Consider the following 22,733-nt stretch of genomic DNA (forward strand, 5'->3'; position numbering starts at 1 on the left):
AGACCAGAGGACACAGCTTTAGAATAAAAGGACATCCATGAGATGAGGAGGAATTTCTTCAGCCAGAGGGTGGTGAATCTGTGGAATTCATTGCCACAGACGGCTGTGTAGAGGTAATTGGATATATGCAAGGCATAGGTTGATAGGTTCTTGATTAGTCAGGGCAAGAAGGGTTACAGGGAGAATGCAGGAGATTGAGGCTGAGAGGGAAATAGATCAGCAATGATGAAATGGCAGAGCAGACTCAATGGGCCAAATGGTCTAATTCTGCTCCTATACCTTATTATCTTATCTGTGGTAATATTATTTTATGCGTTGTGTGTGGGAATTATATGCAGTGTTGTGCGCCTTGGTCAGGAGGAACATTGCCTTATTTGGCAGTGTACACATCTATGGTTGAATGACAATAAACTTGAACTTGAGGAAAAAGAGACATTCTCCATACAATCATCAAAGGTGTTTAATATCCTAGAGAAATTGCTGCACAAATGTGAAACTTGTAACGCAAGCTGTCACTGCTTCACTAATAGGATTTTCATAACACGTTTTATATCTTGTCTTTGATTCAATAGATAACTTTAATTTGAATGGTATTATTAATCAAATTCTGAATTAAGTGTAAAATTGACAAAATTCTTTTAATTAAGCAGCTGTTGGAAAGCGACAGCAGGAAAACACATTTTAATAGATTATTGAACAGAGGGATCTGATGATTTTGGTGTTTAGCATCACAATAGGATTTTTCACATCTGAGAGCGATAAATGTTAATGCCATCTAGCTGCTAGTCCCTTATTAGAATGACAATCAGCCTTGGCTCTTCAGTGCACCTGCACCTCTCTTCTCCACTCCACTGATCTGCCACATCTCCTGCTTTTATTCTCATCAGTGCCTGGCTTCAGGAGTCCTCCAGAGGTTCATGCCTTCTCAGGTCTTGCATTGCTCTCAAATCTCTCTCTGCTGGCTCAGACTAAAGGGAAATCTGTCTTCAACAAATATAGTCAGAGTCTTGGAGAAGTTAGTCGAGGGGAAGACCTGAAATCCAAAGCGGAGGGATTAATGAGTCCGTTTCAGGCCAGCAGAATGGGCATTAGGCACTCTATGTAAATGAATGGTACATATAAAAGGATGGAAGTATGGATTTTGCTGATGTCCTTTGATAATGCCATAATTTACAAACACAAGTGTCAGCAGGTTCAGGAGACTTGGCCGCTCAGTTGCTCGGCTCTGCCAGTGATTTTTTTTTTGGAACATTTGTGTATCAAAGCTTTCTGGAACATTAAAAACCTGGCATCTGCCTGAGACCACACCTGTAAATACTGACACATTCCTGGAGAATTCCTGTAACTAGAAAATAGAATGTAAATCAGAACAAAACAGTACAGGTCTTTCAGTCTCAATAAAGCTACTCAGATCAATCTAACCTTTCCCTGCTCCAGAGCCCATAACCCTCCTATTTTCCTGCATCCATATGGCTATTTAAGAGTCCTTCCAATGTCCCTATTGTATCAGCCTCTACCACTATCCCAGCAATGTGTTCCAGGCACCCACCAGTCTTTGCAAAAACAACACAACACATAGCCCCTTACATCTCCCCTAAACTTTCCACCACACACCTTAATCAGATATCCTCTGGCATTATCCTGGGGGGAAAAAACTGCCAACTGCCCATCCTATCTATGCCTCTCATCCTCTGACACTCCAAAGAGAAAAACTGTAGCTCACTCAACCTTTTCTCATAGGACATGTCTCTTAAACCAAGCAGCACCCTGGTAAATCACTTCTGCACCCTCTCTAAATCTTCCAAATCCTTCCTGGTTTGAGGTGACCACAACTGGCTTGACCAGAGTTTTATAGAGCTACAACATTTCCCTGCAGCTCTTGAACTCACTCCCCTGACTACTGAAGGCCAACATCATATGCCTTCTTAACCACTATCAACTTGTGTGGCAACTTTGAGAGCTCTGTGGATCTCTGTTCTTCCACACTAGTAAGGATCCTGCCATTAACCTTGTCACTCCACCTTTGTGTTCAGTCTTCCAAAGTGTATCACTTCACATGTTTCTGCATTGAACTCTATCAACCACTTCAACACCCAACTCTGCATTCCATCTATATCCTGTTTTAAACTGTGACAACCTTACGCACTATCCACAACACCTCCAATCTTTGTGTCACCTGCAAACTTACTAACCCACACTTTACTTCCTCATTAAAGTCATTTATAAAAATTACAAAGAGCAGAACAGATCCATGCAGAACACCACTATTCACTGACCTTCAGTCACAATATGCTCCGTTTACTACTATACTTTGCCTTCTGTTCCCAGGTCAATTTCAATGCTACACAGCCAAGATTCATGGATCTCATGTCTTATGACTTTCTGGATGAACCTACCATGGGGAACTTTATCAACCATCCAGATGCATCACGTCCATCACTCTACCTTCAATTTGCTTTGTCACCTACTCAAAATAAAAACACTCAGGCTCACAGAAGCAAACTGATTATCCAAATAGGACCATGCTTCTCCAAATGCTCATAAATCCTGTTTATAAAATTGGTTGGTTTGCCCACCATTGATAACTCACTGTTATAGAGCTCCCATCATTATCCTTATTAGCTTTCTTGAACAACAAACAACACTCACCATCCTCCAATCCTCTGCTGCCACTCCTGTGGTCTGGGTAACAGCAAAAGATCATCACTAAAGTTGCAGTAATCTCTTCTCTCACTTCCTGTAGTAACCTGGAATATATGGGTAACCCTAAATAATTTCTAATGCAAGGACATGTTCGGCACAGCTTTGTGGGCTGAAGGCCAGTATTGTGTTGTAGGTTTATATCCCTTTTGGCTGAGGGGACTTATCTATCCTCAAGTTTCCAGAAGCTCCAATACATCCTTTTTCTTAACCTCAACATGCTTCAGCACATTAGAACATTTCATGTTGATCTCACATTCATCAAATCCCCTCTTCCTTGTGAACACTGAAGCTAAGTATTCATTTAAGACCCTTCCTACCTCCTTCACCCCCAGCTACGTTTCCCTCTATATTTCTGATCAATCCTACTCTCTCACAAGTCAACCCTGTTCTTGGAGTTTTCCTTTGTTTTACTCACCAAGGTTTTCCTGTGTCGCCTTCTAGCTCCCCTAAGTCCCTTTTTTAAGCTCCTTCCTGGCTACCTTATAGTTCTCAAGAGCCATGTCTAATTATTGCTTTCTGAACCCCAAGTATATTTTCTTCTTTCCCTTGACTAAATGATCCACCTCTTTTGTCAAAGATGTCCCCTGCACCCTACCATCCTCACCCTGTCTCAATGAAACAAAGCTATTCTGAACACATGGCAAGTGGTCCCTAAACAAACTCCATATTTTGGCTGTGCATGTCCCTGAGATATCTGCTCCCAAGTTCCTGGCCAATACCATTATAATTAGCTCTCCCTCAATTAAATACTTCCCCATATCACCTGTTCCTATCCTTGTCTACAGTCGTTCTAAAGTCAGGGAGTAATGGTCATTATTTCCCAAATGCTTGCTTACTGAGAAACCTATCACCTACAGGTTCATTGCATAGTACTAGATCCTGTATGGCCTAATCTCTAGAGCCTGTCCACATACTGTGTCAGGAATCATTCCTGGACACACCTAACAAATTCTGCCCATCTAATCCTTTTGCACTAAGGAGATGCTTATCAACATTAGGGAAGCTGAAATTACCTATGGTGTGACTTCATAAAGTCCATCCTTTCTGCAATTGTGATATTATCCCTGATTAGCTCTTGCGACAGCCCCAAGTCTCTGAAATAGTCACATTATAATTCCATGCACTGATTCACGCTCTAAATTCATCACCTTTATTGTTGATACTTCTTATAGTAAGCTCATTTCAACCATCCAATTGATTGCATTTATACTCAATCCTTCCTCAGAATCTCTCCGTATAAACATCAGCCTTTACACTAACTACTCCATCATCTGACCTAACACTCAGCTCCCACACTCCTGTCAACCTAGTTCAAAAACTTCCAACAACTCCAGCAAGTCTATTCACAAGAACATTGGTCCTTTCCAAGTTCAACAAGTGTAATCTGTCTCTTTTGCACAGGTCATACCTTCTCCAAGAGATCCCAATGATCCGCAACTCTACCCCCTGCACCAACTTTTCATCCATACATTCGTCTGCCATATTATCCTCATTTTACCCTCATGGATGGAGGCAGCAGTCTAGAGATTACTGCCCTGAAGTTCTGCTTTTTAGCTTCCTCCCCAACTCATATGCACTCTTCAGGACCTCATCCCTTTTCCTAAATATGCCATTGGTACCAATGTGCATCACGACTTTAGTCTGCTCACTCTTACCCTTAAGAACTACATGGACTATATCAGGATGTTTCTGACTCTGGTACATTGAAGACACCATACCATCTAGAACCTCATTCTTCTTCACACAGTCTCCTGTTTGTCACCTTACTGAATGAATCCCCCTATCACCACTCTCTCTTCTTCCCCCTACCATTCTGAAGGACAAAGCCAGACAGTAGGTTGTAAGTTGTCTACCTTACAGTATCCAAAATGGTAAATTATTCAGGAGAACAGCCACTGGGGTACTCTGAATTGACTGCCTGTTCCTTTTCCCTTCCTGATGGTCACGCAACTATCTGCATCCTAGGTGGCATTGCCTCCCTGTATCTCCTGTATATTATTCCTTCAGCATCTCCACTCCCCATCTAAATGATCTGAAGTTCATGCAACTCCAGCTCCCGAATATGCCTATATGGAGTACAGTAAGTTTACTTTTGCAAGTAGTGTGATCAGGACAACAGAGGCCTGCCTGATTTCCCCATCCTGCAGGAGCATAACACTTCCTTACTGCCATTCTCACAGCTCTAGCTGTGCAATAAAGAGACCTTACCTTCACCTCCCCTTCTCCTTGCCAGTCTTGAGAGCCCTCAACTCCCCATTCTAACATTGGCCCACATCCACTATAGCTGTTCCAAAGGTCTATTTGACCCTAATGTATTTTTGTGGGTTAATTAGCTAATTGGCAGCAACCAATCAATTATTAACCATTGGCTCCTGTAAGTGCCTCTTTTAAGGTCCTGCTCAGCAATCCTGAAACCTACTCATTTAAACACCTGTGCCTCTTACTCTTGAATTAGAGGGGATAACGTCACTTGCTCCATCACTGAACAAATTTCATAGCATATGTCAGTGATATTTAACCCAATACTGATTTCGAACTGTTCCCACTACCTATGGATTCACGTTCTAGGATTCTATCTCATTCTCAATTTTATTGCTCATTTATTACTTTTTTTCTTTTTCTATTTACACAGTTTACTTGTCTTTTGCACACTGGCTGTTTGCTGTTGGCAAGGTCTTTCACTGATTCTAATATGGTTAATGGATTTATTGAGTATGTCTGCAAAAAAATGAATCTCATAATTGTAAATAGTAACATATATGTACGTTGATAATAAATTTACTTTGTATTCCTGAAATTTGAAATCTTATCTACTTAAAAGTGAAACTTCTGAAAATTGAAAATACATATTCCCAGGTCAGTTTGAGATACCACAGCACTGTTCATAGAAAATGGTGTTGGAAAGAAAGTAAATATTATTTACAAGAATGTTTCCAGGACTGTAGGCCTGAGCTTATAGGGAGAGTAACACACACAAAATGCTGGAAGAACTCAGCAGGCCAGGCAGCATCTATGGAAAAGAGTGAACAGTTAACGTTTCAGGCCTTGAAGCTTCATCAGGATTCATGAAGGGTCTCGGCCCAAAATGGCGACTATTTATTCTTTTCTCTGACCTGCCGAATTCCTCCAGCATTTTGTGTGTTGCTTGAATTGCCAGCATCTGCAGATTTTCTTGTGTTTATAGGGAGAGGTTGGGTAGGCTAGACTTTATTCCTTGGAACATAGGAGACTGAAGGATAACCTAGAGAGGTACAGTATATAAAATCATGAGGGGTCAGAGATGGGATGCATATACCCAGTCTTTTCCCAGGGAAATAGAGCCAAAAACTAGAAGGCACAGATTTAAGCTGAGGAGAAACTTGATATATGGGATGAGCTGACACAGGATTCATTATTTGAGGCAGGCACAATAACATCACTTAAAAAAACACATTTAGATAAGTACATAGGTAGGAAAAGTTTGGAGAAATATGTAGGTAAATGAGCCTAGCTTAGGTGGGGACCTTGTCCAGCATAGATGAGTTTGTCTGAAAGGTGTTACCATGCTTTATTGCTCTATGCTTGCACACCCCCTTTCCACTCAGTAACTGACTGACTGAGGATTTGAGATGGGGCCTCACATCAGATGCATCCTTTTACTCCAGTCACTCTGTAAATGGCTTTTCTCACAACACACACACACACGCTGCTTCTTTACCTCCCTTGATCTCTCATTCCTTTTCCACATTCTTCTCTGCACCTCTTTCCCCCCACTGCTGCATTGCTAATCAAATCTCTACAGCTGTTGCTGCTGCTTTCCCTCTGTGCCTTTCTGCCTATTCTTCCTACCCTTTACCCAACTGTTCTGCTCCTGTACCTCTCCCAATAAGCGAACAGGAATGAGCCAAAGACAATGGAAGCAGACAAATCTAATGTCTTTGTTCTTACCATGTGGTTGGAATAATGGATACAACCATTTTGTAGGACTGTTCTTGCAGCCACCCTTTTGTGAACTGGTTCATGCTGGGATTGGCAATTAAAAATAGACACAGTGAGGTTCCTGCTGATGATCTACTAAACCCAGCACCATTTCCAAAGAAGATGCTGTTTAATTGGTTATGTAGAAATGGTAGGCTTGTAGAAAAAACAGCCTATGACCTGAGGTAGGTAGCCTGAGCCCAGAGTTTGGTTGCACTGGGTAAAAATGGTTTGAACTGGTCTGATTTAGAAAGAACAAAGAAAGTTACCTGAAGCACAAGTCTGGGGTAAGATCCATAAAATAATACTGCTTGTAGCCTTGGTCCAGTGAGCAGGTAACACAGGTCAGCCAGATGAGTCTGAGCCAACAAAATCAATAAGCTAAGAATGGAGGATTTCAGGAATACAGGCAGCAACAATTCTGAGGACCCACCATCACAGAAGTGGATGAATGCATATCGGAAATGTGGAGATTACTGTACATCGGGATCAAGAGGAACATCTGGCCAGCGTAGACTCTTATTCCTGTGTGTTACTTTTTCTTTTCTTTGACTGTTCAGGGTGGGTCAGAGAACTCTAGTAAGTGTGCGCAGATAGTTAGTTTTGTATGAGTCAAGTGTTTTTAACTGAACCAATAAAGCTGTCAGTTGACACACACACAACGCTAGAGGAACTAAGTGGGTTAAGCAGCATCTATGAGGGAAGAAACTGATGATATAGGCTGAGACCCTTCATTAGGTTTATTAAGGGAGTCTATCAAGTCCCCCTTCTCATCTCACATTTGATTCAAACTGCCTAGCCTCTAACGGTGAGATAAAATACTAGGAACCAGCTAGAGGGACTGATAATGGACAAAGTCCCAGGAGTAATATTACCATTTCTGTGGAATCATTAAATCCTTGATGAAGAAATATTAGCAGTATAATAGCAATAAAAGAACTAGTCCTACAAAAACAACCTCTGGCTCAAAATTCAGCAAAACTAAAGAGCTGATTGTTGACTTCAGAAGGGAAAGCAGGATGAACATGTGCTGGTTTACACTGAGGGATCAGCAGTGAAGAGTCAGCAGCTTTAAGTTCCTGGACCCAATATATAGATGCAATCATAATGAAAGCTCACAAGCTCTTACTTTCCTTAAGAGATTCAGCTCGTCATTGAACACCAACAAACTTTTACAAATGTACCGTTGGAAGTATCCTGACTGGTTGCATCATGGTCTGGTGCGGCAATTTGATGGCGTAGGAGTGCAGAAACTGCACATAGTGGACTCTCCCAGAACTTCATGGGCACATCCCTCCTCATCATCCGTAGTACCTGCAGGATACACTGCCTCAAGAAGACAACATTTATCAAGGTTCCCCACCATTTTGGCCATGCCATCTTCTTGCAGTTATCAGGCAGGAGGTACAAAAGCTTTAAGATCCATATCACCAGGTTCAAGAACAGCTACTTCTCTTCAACCACTAAACCAACCTGCATATCCCAAATCACCATTTTAGCAACTGTATGACTACTTTGCACTAAAATTCTTTTTTTCCCCCCTCTAATTGTGTATTTAAAATAAAAATTGTGTATTATATCTTGTGAATGCTGCTTAAAAGATATTATTGCCTGACGCAGCTGCAATGGACTTGTGCATATGACAAATTCAACTTCAAATTTTTTTCAGTCCCCTTTCTTGCTATACTTGAATCATATTTCATTTGGTTTAGGATCTTATTAGGTTTATTATTTTTAAATGTATTAATGTTCAGAAATGCATTGATGAGTTGAAATGCTTGAACAGCAAATACTGATAAGAGTTAATAAGTGGTAGCTTTATTCATCACATTATTGACTGTATTGGAAAATCAGATCGCTTTATCTGACTTAAGAACTAGAGGTGCACAAAGGGATTTAGGGCATTACTGTGGAGTTGTATAGGACATAAAAGCTGGCTCATCAGCTCACCACGTCCATGCTGACAACTTTGACCATTCAGTCTAATCCCATACATCTGCATTAAGACCGTATCCTTCCATGCCTTGTCTACTTACGCCTGTCCAAGTGCCTCTTAAACGGTGATTGGATTTGACTGCACCACTTCCTTTGGCAGGACGTTCTACATAACAACCACTCTGTGTAGAAACTTTCAAATTCCTTCTATTCACTGTAAACTAATGACCTCTTAATTTTGATACCACTACTATGAGAAGGTGATTTTGTCTATTTATCTTATTTATGCCTCTCATAATCATATACACCTCTATCAGGTGACCCTTCAGCTTCCTCCTCTGCAGGTAAAGCACGCCCAGCCAGTCCAGTTTCTTCTCTCCATATGTTAACATCTTGGTGAATATTTTCTGCACTCTGTCTAGTGCAGTAACATCCTTATGGAGGATCAGAACTGCACACAACCCTCCAAGTGCAGCCTAGCCAGTGTTTGGTAAATTTGCAATATAATGTCCTGACGTTTACGTTCTAGGGCCCAACCTAAGTCATCAAGATTGCCATATGTGACTCTTCACCACCATATCTACCTGTGCCACTGCTTTCAGGTGACTATGGACTTGAACCCCACAGTCCCTTTGTTCATCAGTGTTCCTTACTACAATCTGCTTAACATGTCCTACCTCTATTTGATATAGAACACATCAGCTTGTGATAGTTGAAATTAAATTCCATTTTCAAATGCTCTACCCAACTTTCCAACAGATCTCTATTTGGCGGGAGGAGAAGATGGCGGCACGCCTGCGTGTGTGCAGCCCTCCAGTGAAAAATGATACTGTATCTGTTAAACAGGGGCCGTGGACAATTCTGATTTGATGGAGAATGGACGTGAAAGCACAGAGGAACATCTGGAGAAATTTCTGAAACGCCCGTTTGCTGCTGTTGTTACTGTGTGGTCGGGAATCTTTCGGAGGGTAGGCCTCAAAATCCCCGGCCTTGCCTGCTTTTGGCGACCAAGGAGGAGGTTGAATCGTTCGGACAGAGATGGCGCTCAGTACTCGGTGTCGGAGAGCCAATCAGAGCTCGAAGTTTTTGGATGACTCAGAGTCAGATTGTGGTCCACATGGCAGGGAGATTTTTTCTTCCTTCTCCCATCTGCGTGAGATGTGGGGCATTTGAGAAACTTTGAACTTTACTGTGCTCATGGACTTCTTCATCAAGTTATGGTATTGTTGCACTGTTGTAACTATATGTTATAGTTATGTGGTTTTGTCAGTTTTTTCAGTCTTGGTCTGTCCTGTGTTTTGTGATATCACACCAGAGGAAATAATGTATCATTTCTTAATGCATGCATTACTAAATGACAATAAAAGAGGACTACGTGTCTTCATTATCATATTTTGCTGTCAATCTTCCTTCCTATCCAAACCACCACCAATTTTCAAGCCATCCATAAACCTACTTATAACCCACCACCCCCACCCCCACCCCCTCATTCACCTATCAACAAAGATCCCAGTACCAATCTCTGCAGCGCACTGCAGGTCATATTTCTAAATGGAAAACTATCCTTCAATCACTATCCTATGTCTCCTATCATCAAGCTAATTTTGGACCCAAATAGGGAGTTTGCCTTGGATCTTGTGTGTCTTGACCTTCTGGACCATCTACCATCACCTTATCAAATGCCTTAGAGTAAATAGAGTCATCTACTGTGCCATCTTCAATCTTATTTTCCTCCTCAAAATACTTCAGTTAGTGACAGAAGAGAATTAGTTCCACACTGTGTGGGAAATTAGGATCTGGAAACATAGTTTTGTGACACAATCAAGTCAAACTAAGAACACAAATAAATCTCATGCAGTTTTAAACAGAATGAGTCAAAGGTGATCAATTGACATGGGGAGCATTGTGCGTTCATTATTTTTACATTATTACACAACATCAAGTTATGCAGAGTGAACTGAGCAAATCCAATTGCATATTCAATCCCCACAATCTTCATATAAACAATAATGTACAATATCATAAACAGTGATTAGACAGTCACCAGTACATTTACAAACCTGTTCCATAACAAGACAGTTATATAGTCTTTGCTGCATGAAACCTGACCAGCACATGTCCAGTGCAACATGCAACAGGTGCTGCAAAAGACTTGCTGGTTGTAATTTTTTAAAAAATCTATTTAACTTAATCTCTACTGGGACAAGAATTTACTCTTACTCCCATCATACTGTTCACTCTTAATAAAGCTGCAACACTAAATGAAAAGGTTGTGATCTACAAAACAGACTGCTCCTATGAAAGTTTTGCAGTGCTCTTGGGCAGACCCAACCAGTGCAACAGTGAAATTGTCCAGTGACTACTAGGACAGATTTCAGTTCAGTAACTCACAGGTTTATACATTTTTAATGACTTGACGTCTCATACTGACAAGAGGTTTATCTAAATGTAGCTTCAAAACCAAACTCAATTTATATAACTGTCCAACGATGTACAACACTGCGTCTAACTGTGATCATATTGTAACAAAATTAATTGCAAAAGAAAAACAAGAAGTGCCAAGTAGCTAAGATTCTGAAAATGATGGAACAAAGATTGTCAGAGTAACTTGGGAAAATCCTTTAAAGAATAAAACAAAATAAAAAAGTTAGAAGGTGTTCAATGAAAAATTTAATGGGCTACCCTGCCTTAAAAAACATGAATTAAATAGGTAATGAAAAACAAAACTTGAAGACGATTTGGTCTAGAAGGGATTATGATGCCAATATGTCACAATGATAAAGCTTACAAATTCCAAGATACCAGCTTGAGTTGTACTCTGTAGAACTTAGAAGATTGACTGGTGGAAATTGAACAGTTAAGAATATAAAGAATGGACAAAGTGACAAGGTAACTCTTTCGAGTGGCCTGGAAGCATTAAACTCAGTGAACAGTGGCTCAGCTTGCAAAGCCCACATCCCTTGATAAAATACATATTAAAAAATGCAGGCAAAGTCTAAAGCTTACAAGCTAGGAAAAAAAATCTGACAAGGTAGAAGTGGAGAATCATCTTCCATACACAGTAATAATAATCAATTAACGATTGAAATTTTTTTGTTATGCTGATATTTCAGGCACTGGCAAAAGGCAGCTTGACAGACCCACAGAAACTTGAAACAAAAACACAGGCAAATGAAACAACATCTGAGGAGAGAAAACCAGTTAATGTTTCAGGCCAGACAGCCTTCCTCAGAACTGTGGGAGAGATGAGGTGTTAGTTTTCAAGCAAAGCTTGGCGGAGAAATGAGGCAGAAGACAAAAAACTAGATGGGGATGGGTTCAGTTAGATCAGGTGATAAGGAGCAAGAGTACTGATTGGTATGGAGCCTATCTATAGAAACAGGGTGAGACATGGACATCAGCAATAACTGGAAATGATGAGACATAAGTTAGATATCCATTCTAGAAAACTGCAAAGTGCCTATAGGTAAGGTATTGTTCCTCAAGTTTACATTGACCTCATATGGCAGTGAAAGAAGATACAGGCAGGCAGGCAGGTCAGAATGGGAGCGGGATTTGGAGTTAAAATGGCATGGAACAGGAAGTTCAGGGTCACCACTATGGACTGAACACTGGCATTTTTGGTTCCTCCAGTGCAGAGGAAACCACATTGTGTTCACCAGATGCAGTGTACTAGATTGGAAGAAATGCAACAGAATCACTGCTTCACCTGGAGGGATGGTTTGAGCCTCTAGATGGTAGGAAGGAACAAAGTACATGGTCAAGTATTACATCTCTTCTGGTTGCATTGGAAGATGTAATAGGACAGAGAACAGTCGTTGGGGACAGAACATTAGACTGGGTATTCATGAAGAGAATGGTTTCCATGAAATACTGAAAGAGGAGGAGAGAAAGATATGTTCTATGGCAGGATCATGTTGCAGTCGGTAGAAATTGCAAAGTGTGATTCGCTGAATACGGACTTGGTGAAACCCTAATAGGAACAGCTGGAGATATTTACCAAAGAAATCTCTCGACCTTCCAGCATCAAGTTCAAGCAATGGGTGATCACATAAAGCTTGTCATGACTCAGTTATAATCACACTTCAATATCAACATGGATTCTAGGACTGGGACACCTTTCATCCTGTAAAGAGGGAGGAAAAATAACTATCATACTACTGAAAATACTTCTATCTGTGGACCAGTGTCCCTTTTCCAAGGGAAACTGTTGCCCCTTCTCATTTGAAGAATGACAGGTTCCTCCAGAACTATATCATTATAAAAGGAGAGAAGCACAAACTGCAAAATCAAAACAAATCATCACATTTAACTACAGCTGCAAACTGGAATGGCAAACCTCAAGAACAAATCTCGAGGAACATGGAACAAGCAACTTAAAATATTGGTTTAATCTGGGTGGATAATCAATTCTTTTTTAAGGAATTTTAATTTGAAATTCTGGAAAGCACCATAGAAATAAAGGTTGCATTAGGCCGTTATTTAGAAACTTTCTTCAACGCACAGGTTTCCATATAGCTTTTCTTTACAAATAGTTTGGTCTCACTTTCTGTGAAGCCTTAAAACAGATCCAAGGCACAAAGACAAGGAGCTATAAATACTTATTTACTGCCTGACTTAGCCACTTCTTTACATCAGGTCATGCAAAACCCTAGCAATCCTGCCTTTGCTCTATGTAACTCTCCAACTTGAAGACTGAGCTTTAGAAAAAACTGCTTATCAACCTGTTGCTTCATGGTTAGAAAGGGTCCCGTTTTCTAATTTAGGATTTAACACACTTACCAAATCCAAATTAAAGTGATACCACAAAGATAAACTAAACCCAAGTTTTATCCTTAACCTCCACAACTCTTTCCACAAACTGCACACTTGTCTCTGTGTGCATTTGCATGCCCAGCTGATGTATAATCTTTGTACACATCGAAATCTCCGTGTGCTATGGCACAAATGGGTCTGTATGCATCGGGAGCAGGCCCGTGCCCACGGCCGCCTCTGATGAGCTGCTTTCAACTGGACGGAGAAGTCTTCTATCCTTCCAAATTTTCAGACTGAGAATCTGTCCTGTGCACAGATCTTCTTTCCACATAATGTCATTAAACTCGAATGCAGCAACATTCATGCATAAACCTGAGGCGAGGGTGGAAGAAAAGGCAATGGCATGAAGGCTTCCTTCCTTCAACAAACAAATGCCAGGCAGCAGCACAAGCTTCAAATAGTTTTTAGGATATAACTTAGATGGGGAGTTTCCGGAGTTGCTCATATGTAATGAAGAACTGAAAGAAACAGTTAAGTTCAATAATGCAGCTCAATTTGTTAATGCAAGTAGAAAACTTTCCCATACTTAGTCTTGAGACTCCAAAAACCTGAAACAGGAACCCAAGAAAATTCCAGCAATTTCTCTGAGAGAAGAAATTTCTATGCACTACAGTTTAAAATGACCAGCCCCCATCTTGTAATCCTTTTGCTTGTGACTCTCGCACTAGTGAGACCAGCTCCAAATCTACCCTGTCAAGTTCCCTTGGTACCTTATATGTTTGAATGAGGTCAACATTTATTCTTTTAAGCTCTAAAAAATAAGTAATAATAAATACAGAACCCTATTCCTAGTGGGGTGACGGGAAGTAGGGTTCCCCTGGTCCTCACCTACCACCCCACCAGCCTCCGGGTCCAACATATTATTCTCCGTAACTTCCACCACCTCCAACGGATCCCACCACTAAGCACATCTTTCCCACCCCCCCTCTGCTTTCCGCAGGGATCGCTCCCTATGCGACTCCCTTGTCCACTCGTCCCCCCCATCCTTCCCCACTGATCTCCCTCCTGGCACTTATCCTTGTAAGCGGAACAAGTGCTACACATGCCCTTACACTTCCTCCCTTACCACCATTCAGGGCCCCAAACAGTCCTTCCAGGTGAGGCGACACTTCACCTGTGAGTCGGCTGGGGTGATATACTGCATCCGGTGCTCCCGATGTGGCCTTCTATATATTGGCGAGACCCGACGCAGACTGGGAGACTGCTTTGCTGAACACTTTCGCTCTGTCCGCCAGAGAAAGCAGAATCTCCCAGTGGCCACACATTTTAATTCCACATCCCATTCCCATTCTGACATGTCTATCCACGGCCTCCTCTACTGTAAAGATGAAGCCACACTCAGGTTGGAGGAACAACACCTTATATTCCATCTGGGTAGCCTCCAACTTGATGGCATGAACATTGACTTCTCTAACTTCCGCTAATGCCCCTCCTCCCCCTCGTACCCCATCCATTATTTATTTATATACACACATTCTTTCTCTCTCTCTCCTTTTTCTCCCTCTGTCCCTCTGACTATACTCCTTGCCCATCCTCTGGGTATTCCCCCCCCCTTTTCCTTCTCCCTGGGCCTCCTGTCCCATGATCCTCTCATATCCCTTTTGCCAATCACCTGTCCAGCTCTTGGCACCATCCCTCCCCCTCCTGTCTTCTCCTATCATTTTGGATCTCCCCCTCCCACTCTCAAATCTCTTACTAGCTCTTCCTTCAGTTAGTCCTGACGAAGGGTCTTGGCCCAAAACATTGACTGTACCTCTTCCTAGAGATGCTGTCTGGCCTGCTGCGTTCACCAGCAACTTTGATGTGTGTTGCTTGAACTGCAACTAACTCTGTTTCCCTCTTCTGATACTGCCTGAGTGGCTGAGTATTTCCACCTTTTCTGTATTTGTTTCATCATTTGTACCACGTTAGCACTCGCCTGCACGTCAGTAACACCAGGCACAGGAAGACCCTTCAGGGCCTTTCGGAAAAATTCCTCCTAAAAACTAATGGAAAATATAGAGGAAATCCTGCAGCAATCAGATTTAACCAATTTCATGTTGGTAAATCTGCTGATTCCAATGGAAAAGAGAATAGTTCACTTTAACATTACCCTTACTGGAAGAGGCTGAAACACATCAACTCATATCACTCCCCACCACCCCGCCCCCCCCCCCCCACACTTGCTAGGGAAGGAGATAACTGGATGAATTGTGTAGAGAACTACTGACTTCATTATGGTCATATTAGCAAATATTTACTCAACTATCCAGTATAAATATAAACTGAAGATTTATCTGACACTCACACACACTTGCTCTCCAAAAGCTCATTTTGTCAGACAAAACAGATCGTAGAGATGACACTGAATGAAAATGGTGGCAGCTCATCTTCCAACTTTCTAATAGTTCCTTTTGTAATGACTGAAGGAATATTCTGCACATTTACAAAAAAAATTACTAGCACACAGAACAAGAAACAAAGGAAAAGGATACAATGATATTCCAAGGCCCAAGCCGTAACCAGTTTGGCCAGAATCCTTTGTACAAAGCAAAGAAGCCTTCAGTTTTGCAGATCTAAGAATGCATTAAAAAAGAAATCCTTAAACATTGCCCTTCTTTCCCATTGCTCCCCACTAAATACTATAATAAATTTTTTCACTGAGATATCTTTACTGGTTTCCTCCTTCATCCTACAGGCTAAATGAATGCTCAAACTGAGTAATTCTCTCTGAGTCAGAGAGATACAGCATGAAGATGGGTCCTGTGGCCAACTGAATCTAAGCCATCAGCACCGATTTACACTGATACCATTTTCTTTTCATTCCTCTCAGCTCTCCCCAGATTCTACCATTCACCTACACACTAAAGACAATATACAGTGATTAATTAACCTTCCCCCATTCCATATAGCTTTGGAATACAAGAAGAAATCAAAGCACCCAGAGGAAGCTTGCATGCAAACTCCATGTAGACAGCATCTGATGCTGGCTGAGGCAGCAACTCTATTAGCTATATCTCTGCGCCAATCAATCTGAATTTGTCCTAAGTTCATGTTTTTAATCTCCCTCTTCATTACAAATCCTGTAGTATAGGCTCATAGCTAATGCCTTGCCACCTCACAAAATCCTGTTTATCATGGTAGAAATTATCCTCGACTATTTAAAATGATCACATCTCTAAGGTACACTTTCATGGGATATTGATGCTGCAGGTACTGCCCATCATGAGAACACATGTCACTATCTTGTTTAACAGGTCAGAAGCGGCTCATGTAACTGGTACAAATCCAGAGCAGCAGCTGAAGTCATTCAGGAGAAATTTAAATGAGTATTGGCTCCAAATGTGCAGCATTTTTTTTCTAAAGTAAATCACCTTAGTAATGAGGGAGAAGTGGTAAGCTTGGACACAAATGGTCAGTAGAGGGGCTGTTATATATAAATGACCACTGGAGTGTTTATCTGCACGAGTGCCTTGTTAGTACACATCAATACAACTGTCTCTACCTTATAGTAACAAGTCCAAAGTTTCTGTTAACACTCCCTGTTTAGACTTACCTGCAGGAGACCATCCAGGGTCCCCTTGTAAGCAACACGATTCCCCAAGTCCACTTTCTGGTTCATCATACGAGTCCGCACCACATCGACAGGATTGGAGGCCAAGGCACCAGCCAACCCACAGGTGAAGCTCGAGCTGGAAGAGCAACAAATACGAACATTGGAAAGGTATGAAGTACTTAGGTCCTTGATCTCCTCTACCACTCAATTAAGTAGTGGCTGACTGGCAATTCCACTTTTTTTGAAGAATAACCCATATATTAAAATGTATTCATTTTATTTTATTCAGAGATACAGCGTGGAATAGACCCCTCAGGCCCTTCAAGCTGCACTGCTCAGCAACCTACCTATTTAACCCTAGGTCTACTCGAGGGATAAATTACAATGACCGATTAATCAAGTAACCAGTATGTCTTCGGACTGTGGGAGGAAACCGGAGTACCCAGAGAAAACACATGCACACACGAGAAGCAACGTACAAACTTGCTTACAGAGGACGTGGGAATTGAACTCTGAACTCCTAAGCTGTAACAGCATTGCATTAATTGCTACGCTACTGTGCAATGTTCCCCCTGATGTGCATGTGCACACATCTTTTGTTGTTAGCGCAAAAAGTTATTTAAAATGTGCACAAAAGGCTGTCACCCTCCGCCTTGTTGCCATGTTAAGTATATCTCATGATCATACACAACCACATTTCCTTTTCTGGTTTCTGATGCGGACGGTGTTAACAATGTGGAGTTTGCAATGTTTTGTCTGTAGGTTTTAGAACTGGCTTATTCGCTTTTATTGAAGAAATTATGTGAATTCCAAAGAAGCAAGGGGCGTGAAACGCAAAAGAACTGCTAGTTCATTTAAAGCGGAATGGCTTACACAGTAGAAACAGCTAAACTGAAGGCTCCTGAGGTCAGGAACATGCAGCTACGAGAAATATTTATGTAAAATACAGAAACTGATGTTACCTGTGTGTACCGTTATGATGCATAAGTTGCTGGAGAATTTGCAAGTGGGAAGAAGTGGAGTGACATTTGGAAACTTGATTTTTTAAAAGCATAATTTAGCAAGCAAATCACATGCAAAAGTGAGAAAATCCTTCATTCCCGCTACAAACCTGTTGCATATGTTTTGAGCAGATGAGCAAGAGCAAAATGATCAAACCCAGAGGAGATCAAATTTCTTATTGACAGTGTTTTGCTAGCTGTTAAATATGTCTAAATATAGAATTCAGTGCGCACATGTTGTCACTGGGCAAAAAATTATCAGACAAGATTTTTGCACACTCTGGTCATTACAAATTAGAGGGAACATTGCTACTCTGGCACCCAAATTCACAACTGGAGGCAAAAGTCCAAGTCACACGGCTCAAAAACAGGCCCCTTAGCCCAGCATATCCATCTACCTATCAATCCCATTTACCCAAAGCCTTCTAATGAATGAGTGATTCAACTACTTTATCTTGTTAGCAAATGTACATTCTCTGGAGAATAAGATTGAGGACCTAAGAGCAAGATTGATGTAACAGAAGCAAATGAGGGATTGCCACATTTTGTGCTTCACAGAGACATGGCTCTCTCTGGACAATCTGGATATAGTGATAAGACCTTAGAGTTTCTTGATCCATTGGATCTTTCCCATACAGTCAACATTAGAGGCTAAAATGTGCTGCCTGAAGGGGTGGTAGAGACAGATACTCTCACAATATTTCAGAAGCATCTCAAAAGGGCATTGATTACCAAGGTACAGAAAGCTACAGACCTAATAAGAGTACATGGGAATCATGTGGATAAGTACAATAGGCAACAAGGATATGCGAGGATGAAGACGTGATTCTGGGTTGCACGACTCCTTAATGCATGGCATTCTACACTATTATCCCAGTAGTTTTTGGATAAGGTAAATAACTGTTGATCCAACACAAATGCTTATAGAACCATTCTGATCCAGTCCTACCAACTAATGTAGCTGCCTGCTACCCCTTGTTCCAGTTTAGCCAATCTCTTTGCTCAGTCAACAATGCTCCCAGGTGTTACAACCCTTCAACCATTGAGGACCAGGTTTACACTCTCATTGTTGCAAGAGGCCTATTTTTGGGCAGTTTATTCTGATAACTTCCCATTCTTTAGTTATGCAAAATTAACTTAGTACAGTAAGGCTGGACAAGAGAGACGAGACTTTTTTTTCTCCCAAGGCTGCATTTCCATGAACAGTATTCTTCACTATCCTACTACTATTTATTAAAACGGAACAGGATAGAAAAACCTTTGGGAGGATTAAAAGGGTGAGGACATAGATAATGAATGCCAGGATCCAGGGAATTACTCAGGAACAGAGCACATTGGTGTACATGTCCAAGGATTCCTGAAAGCAGGCAGATAAAGTAGTGAAGACTTGAGGGAAAGTCGTCTTCATTAGCCAGAGCATACAATATAAAAGCAGAACGGCAATGGTACAACTATATAAAACACTAGTTAGAGCAGTGTTGAAAAACTCTGCAGTTCTGGTCTTCAGATCATGGGAAGAATGCAAATGGACTAAAGAGGGTACAGAAGAGATTCACCATTATATTGCCTGGCATGGAGCATTTCAGCTATGAGAGATTGAATAGGCTCCAAGATTTAGGTCACAAGACAATACTAGCGACAAATCTTTGGTGCATATAACTATTCAAGTGGATTATAGAAGCAGTACTCTCAAAATAAACTGATCAAATGGTTTACTGGAGTGTCAATTAAGCAGCAGTGTTGGATTCAAAATTCATCTGTGTTATGTTTAATGGCTTCAGTCAGCAATCAATGGAAGATTGGTTAGGATATATAGATAGTATGGAAACGGGCAACAGAAGAATGTTCAGAGACTACATGTAGGCCCCAATGTTGCCAGTTCTGGTAACTTCCACCACTTTATCCAGGCTTGTATCAGATTATCATGTCTACACATAAACAGCAGTGACTCTTCCTCATTAGTTGATTTTGGAAGCTTATAGGTTAAAAACATGACAGACTTCTCAGGAGGCTTTAAACTTGTTGCATCTAGCTGAAAATGAAGTGTTCTAAAGCACTTTCTAGATAAATAGTGCACTATTTTAGGGAAAATTTCATAAAAGTTCATCAGCATCAGTTTTTGTACTTGTACAACATTTGGGAGCATTGTTACTTTCAAGTAGTATTTGGTTCTCCTTGCAATCTGGCTTGATTAAAGTTCCCGAACACCAAATCCAACAAAAAGACAGGATTGCTTCTGAACTTTTGCTGGGTTTGCTAACCTTTTCCCAAGACTCAGCTGTATCAACCTGGATGATGATCTGTTTGAGTAACATGGAATGAAATTAAGCAACTACTCCTGACAGAGCACTTGTTAGAATAGGTTATTCAATGCAATTCAGAGATTCCTTTAATGAACAAATCTCCAAAAGATATATTTTCCAGGTAACTTCAATTTGCGTTGTCTTGTCACAGTTCCAGTTGAAGAATGTGATTACGCTGGAGAAGGGACTAGGAAGATTCATTTGGATTGGAGGACTTCAGTTATAAGGTGAGATTGGATAGGGTGGACTTGTTTTCCCTGGAGTACAGGGTGCTGATGGTTGACCCAGTAGAGGTATATAAAATTATGAGAGACATAGATGGAGTAAATAGTCAAAAGTCTTTTTTTTCCCTATGGCAGGAGTATCAAAAACAAGAGGGCATAGGTTTAAGATGAGAGGGAGGAGTTATAAAAGGGAACTTAGGGTATATTGTTTTCATATACACAATGTGGTTGATATTGGGAACTCATTGCCAGAGGAGGTAGTGGATACAATTACAACCTTCAAGAGTCATTTAGTGAAGTACATGAACAGTATAGGCAAGGCATAGAAGGATGCAGACTTAATGTGGGCAAATGGGATTAGTTAAAAGTTGGCACTGAGGTGCTATGCAACACTAATTCTAAACAAAGCAACCAAAATGAGGAGCATTACGTAGTCATTTAAATTTCTGAAAAATACTGTTCAGTGGATGAAACCATTTTCACTTCACTTCTTTTCTCTTGACCCTTACTCCACATCTCCTATTCCTATCATCCCTTTAAATTACCTTGGAACGAGTGGTCGAGGTTAAAAATTTCTACAGCAATGCAAATAATTGAAGAAACTTACAGGAAGTGTGTGTAAACTGTATCTCCCATGAAGCCAGACAAAATGATGTATTTTTTCGTAACATCATACACAGGTAACTCCACACCCACGACAATGGCTGCTCGCTGGGCAGTGAGGCTGACACCCTATGTATCGCACAAAAAAAAAAATCTGAAGAGCAATCACAGCTTATAATACAAGCAAGTAAAAGTTTTACACAAATGCAGAAGAACTCAGCCAGAAAACTCCATCTGTCGAAAGAGAAACCAGTTAATCATTTTAGGTCAAAGACCCTTCAACACAACTAACAAAGCACATTGAAGTGGCAGGGAAGATGGGAGAGGACAATGGGTGAAACAAAGCAAACATTTATCAGAGGGTGAAATGAAGTAGCCATTAAATGCTCAGTTAGTTAAGTTTCTATGCATGTGAAATGTGTTGGTAATCTTGTGAAATCTAGATGATGTTGTACGGTTTGTCTTGCTGAGACAATGCCTGAATATATAATGGAAATCTAAAGGTGCAGTCAGGAATGACAAGCACAAATGGCTAGTCCTGATACATACAGACCCAACATGGGACAACCATCTTGAGGAGCTGGCACAATTGGTGCAGTCAGTCAGTAGGAGTTGCACAGCTCAGAAACTCTTCATCTCCTCATGCCCATGCCTCCTATTGTACCTATCTACATAAATTATCCACATTAGGCCGTGGCCTTCTAACTCATGGCAATTCAAATACTTTTGTTTAGAAGCTTAAATTTTGTGATTGTGTTTGTGTCACCATCTCTTCAGACAGCACATTCCACACTCTGGGTAAAAAAAATTCCCTCGAGATCCCCTCTCTCACTGAATAGCTTCGGCCTCTTGTCTTTACACTTCCCATATGAGTAAAAAGATTTTATTATCTACATTAGCAATGTCAGTTATTATTTTATATACCTCTATTAGGCTAACCCTCACCCTCCTCTGCAACAGGGATAACAAACTCAGCCAATCCAATGGTATAAATGAAACGTTCCAATCTAGGAAACCTGGTCAATTTGATCCATACTGTCTCCAGTGCAATCACATCCTCCATGTAATATGGCAAATGGAACTGCACAGAAAACTCCTGATGAGGAGTCAGAAATATTTTTGTAAAGCTGTAACCATGCTTACCCAGCTCTTGTATTCCATGTCACTTTCCGAGATCTGTGAACATACCTAATTCACCGTTCATCAACATTCTCTACAGCCCTTTTTTAAACTTGCCTTTCCAAAGTGCATCATCTTCCATTTGTCAGGATTAAGTTCCATAAGCCGTTACTCTGCTCAATAACACCACCAACTTTGATGTCATCTGCAAGATTATTAATCAAACCCCAAATATACGATAGCGATCGCCACAGAAACTATTACCACGGAGCAACCTCTGGGAGGTGGTGAATTAAACAACGGGAATGCGTTTGTGGGGGGGGGGGGTGGAAAAGACAGCAGCTTCCATCAGATGCAGCAGAGTTGATGAACTGAACTGAGAACACATACAATGCTGCACATCTCAGAACTGCACCAATTGTGCCTGCTCCCAGCCTTGACAGACATCTCGTCCCACCAAGTTGTGGACAATTGACTTGTGGGGTTGTGTTACGTTCCTGACAGACCAGCGAGAAGCAGCAGTTCGCATCAAGCTCCC

General features: G+C 41.1%; 1 protein-coding gene across 2 annotated transcripts in view; it reads right to left on the bottom strand.

Moving 5' to 3' along the window:
• Positions 1–453: 453 nt before the first annotated feature.
• Positions 454–22,733, bottom strand: part of slc25a14 (solute carrier family 25 member 14) — a 54,006-nt gene continuing 31,726 nt past the window's right edge. The window contains exons 6-9 of one of the 2 annotated variants that reach the window (XM_072270467.1): positions 21,081–21,205; positions 16,946–17,081; positions 15,885–15,965; positions 7,845–13,868 (exon numbers count right to left, since the gene is read on the bottom strand). In XM_072270467.1, coding sequence (XP_072126568.1) covers positions 13,827–13,868; positions 15,885–15,965; positions 16,946–17,081; positions 21,081–21,205 — 384 coding nt within the window. In that variant the 3' untranslated portion in view covers positions 7,845–13,826. Of the gene's footprint in view, positions 1,034–7,844; positions 13,869–15,884; positions 15,966–16,945; positions 17,082–21,080; positions 21,206–22,733 lie in introns of those variants that run through there. The other variant, XM_072270465.1, reaches the window with a different exon arrangement.

The sequence above is a fragment of the Mobula birostris genome, chromosome 10 (assembly GCF_030028105.1).
Source record: "Mobula birostris isolate sMobBir1 chromosome 10, sMobBir1.hap1, whole genome shotgun sequence".
Classification (NCBI taxonomy): Eukaryota; Metazoa; Chordata; class Chondrichthyes; order Myliobatiformes; family Myliobatidae; genus Mobula; species Mobula birostris.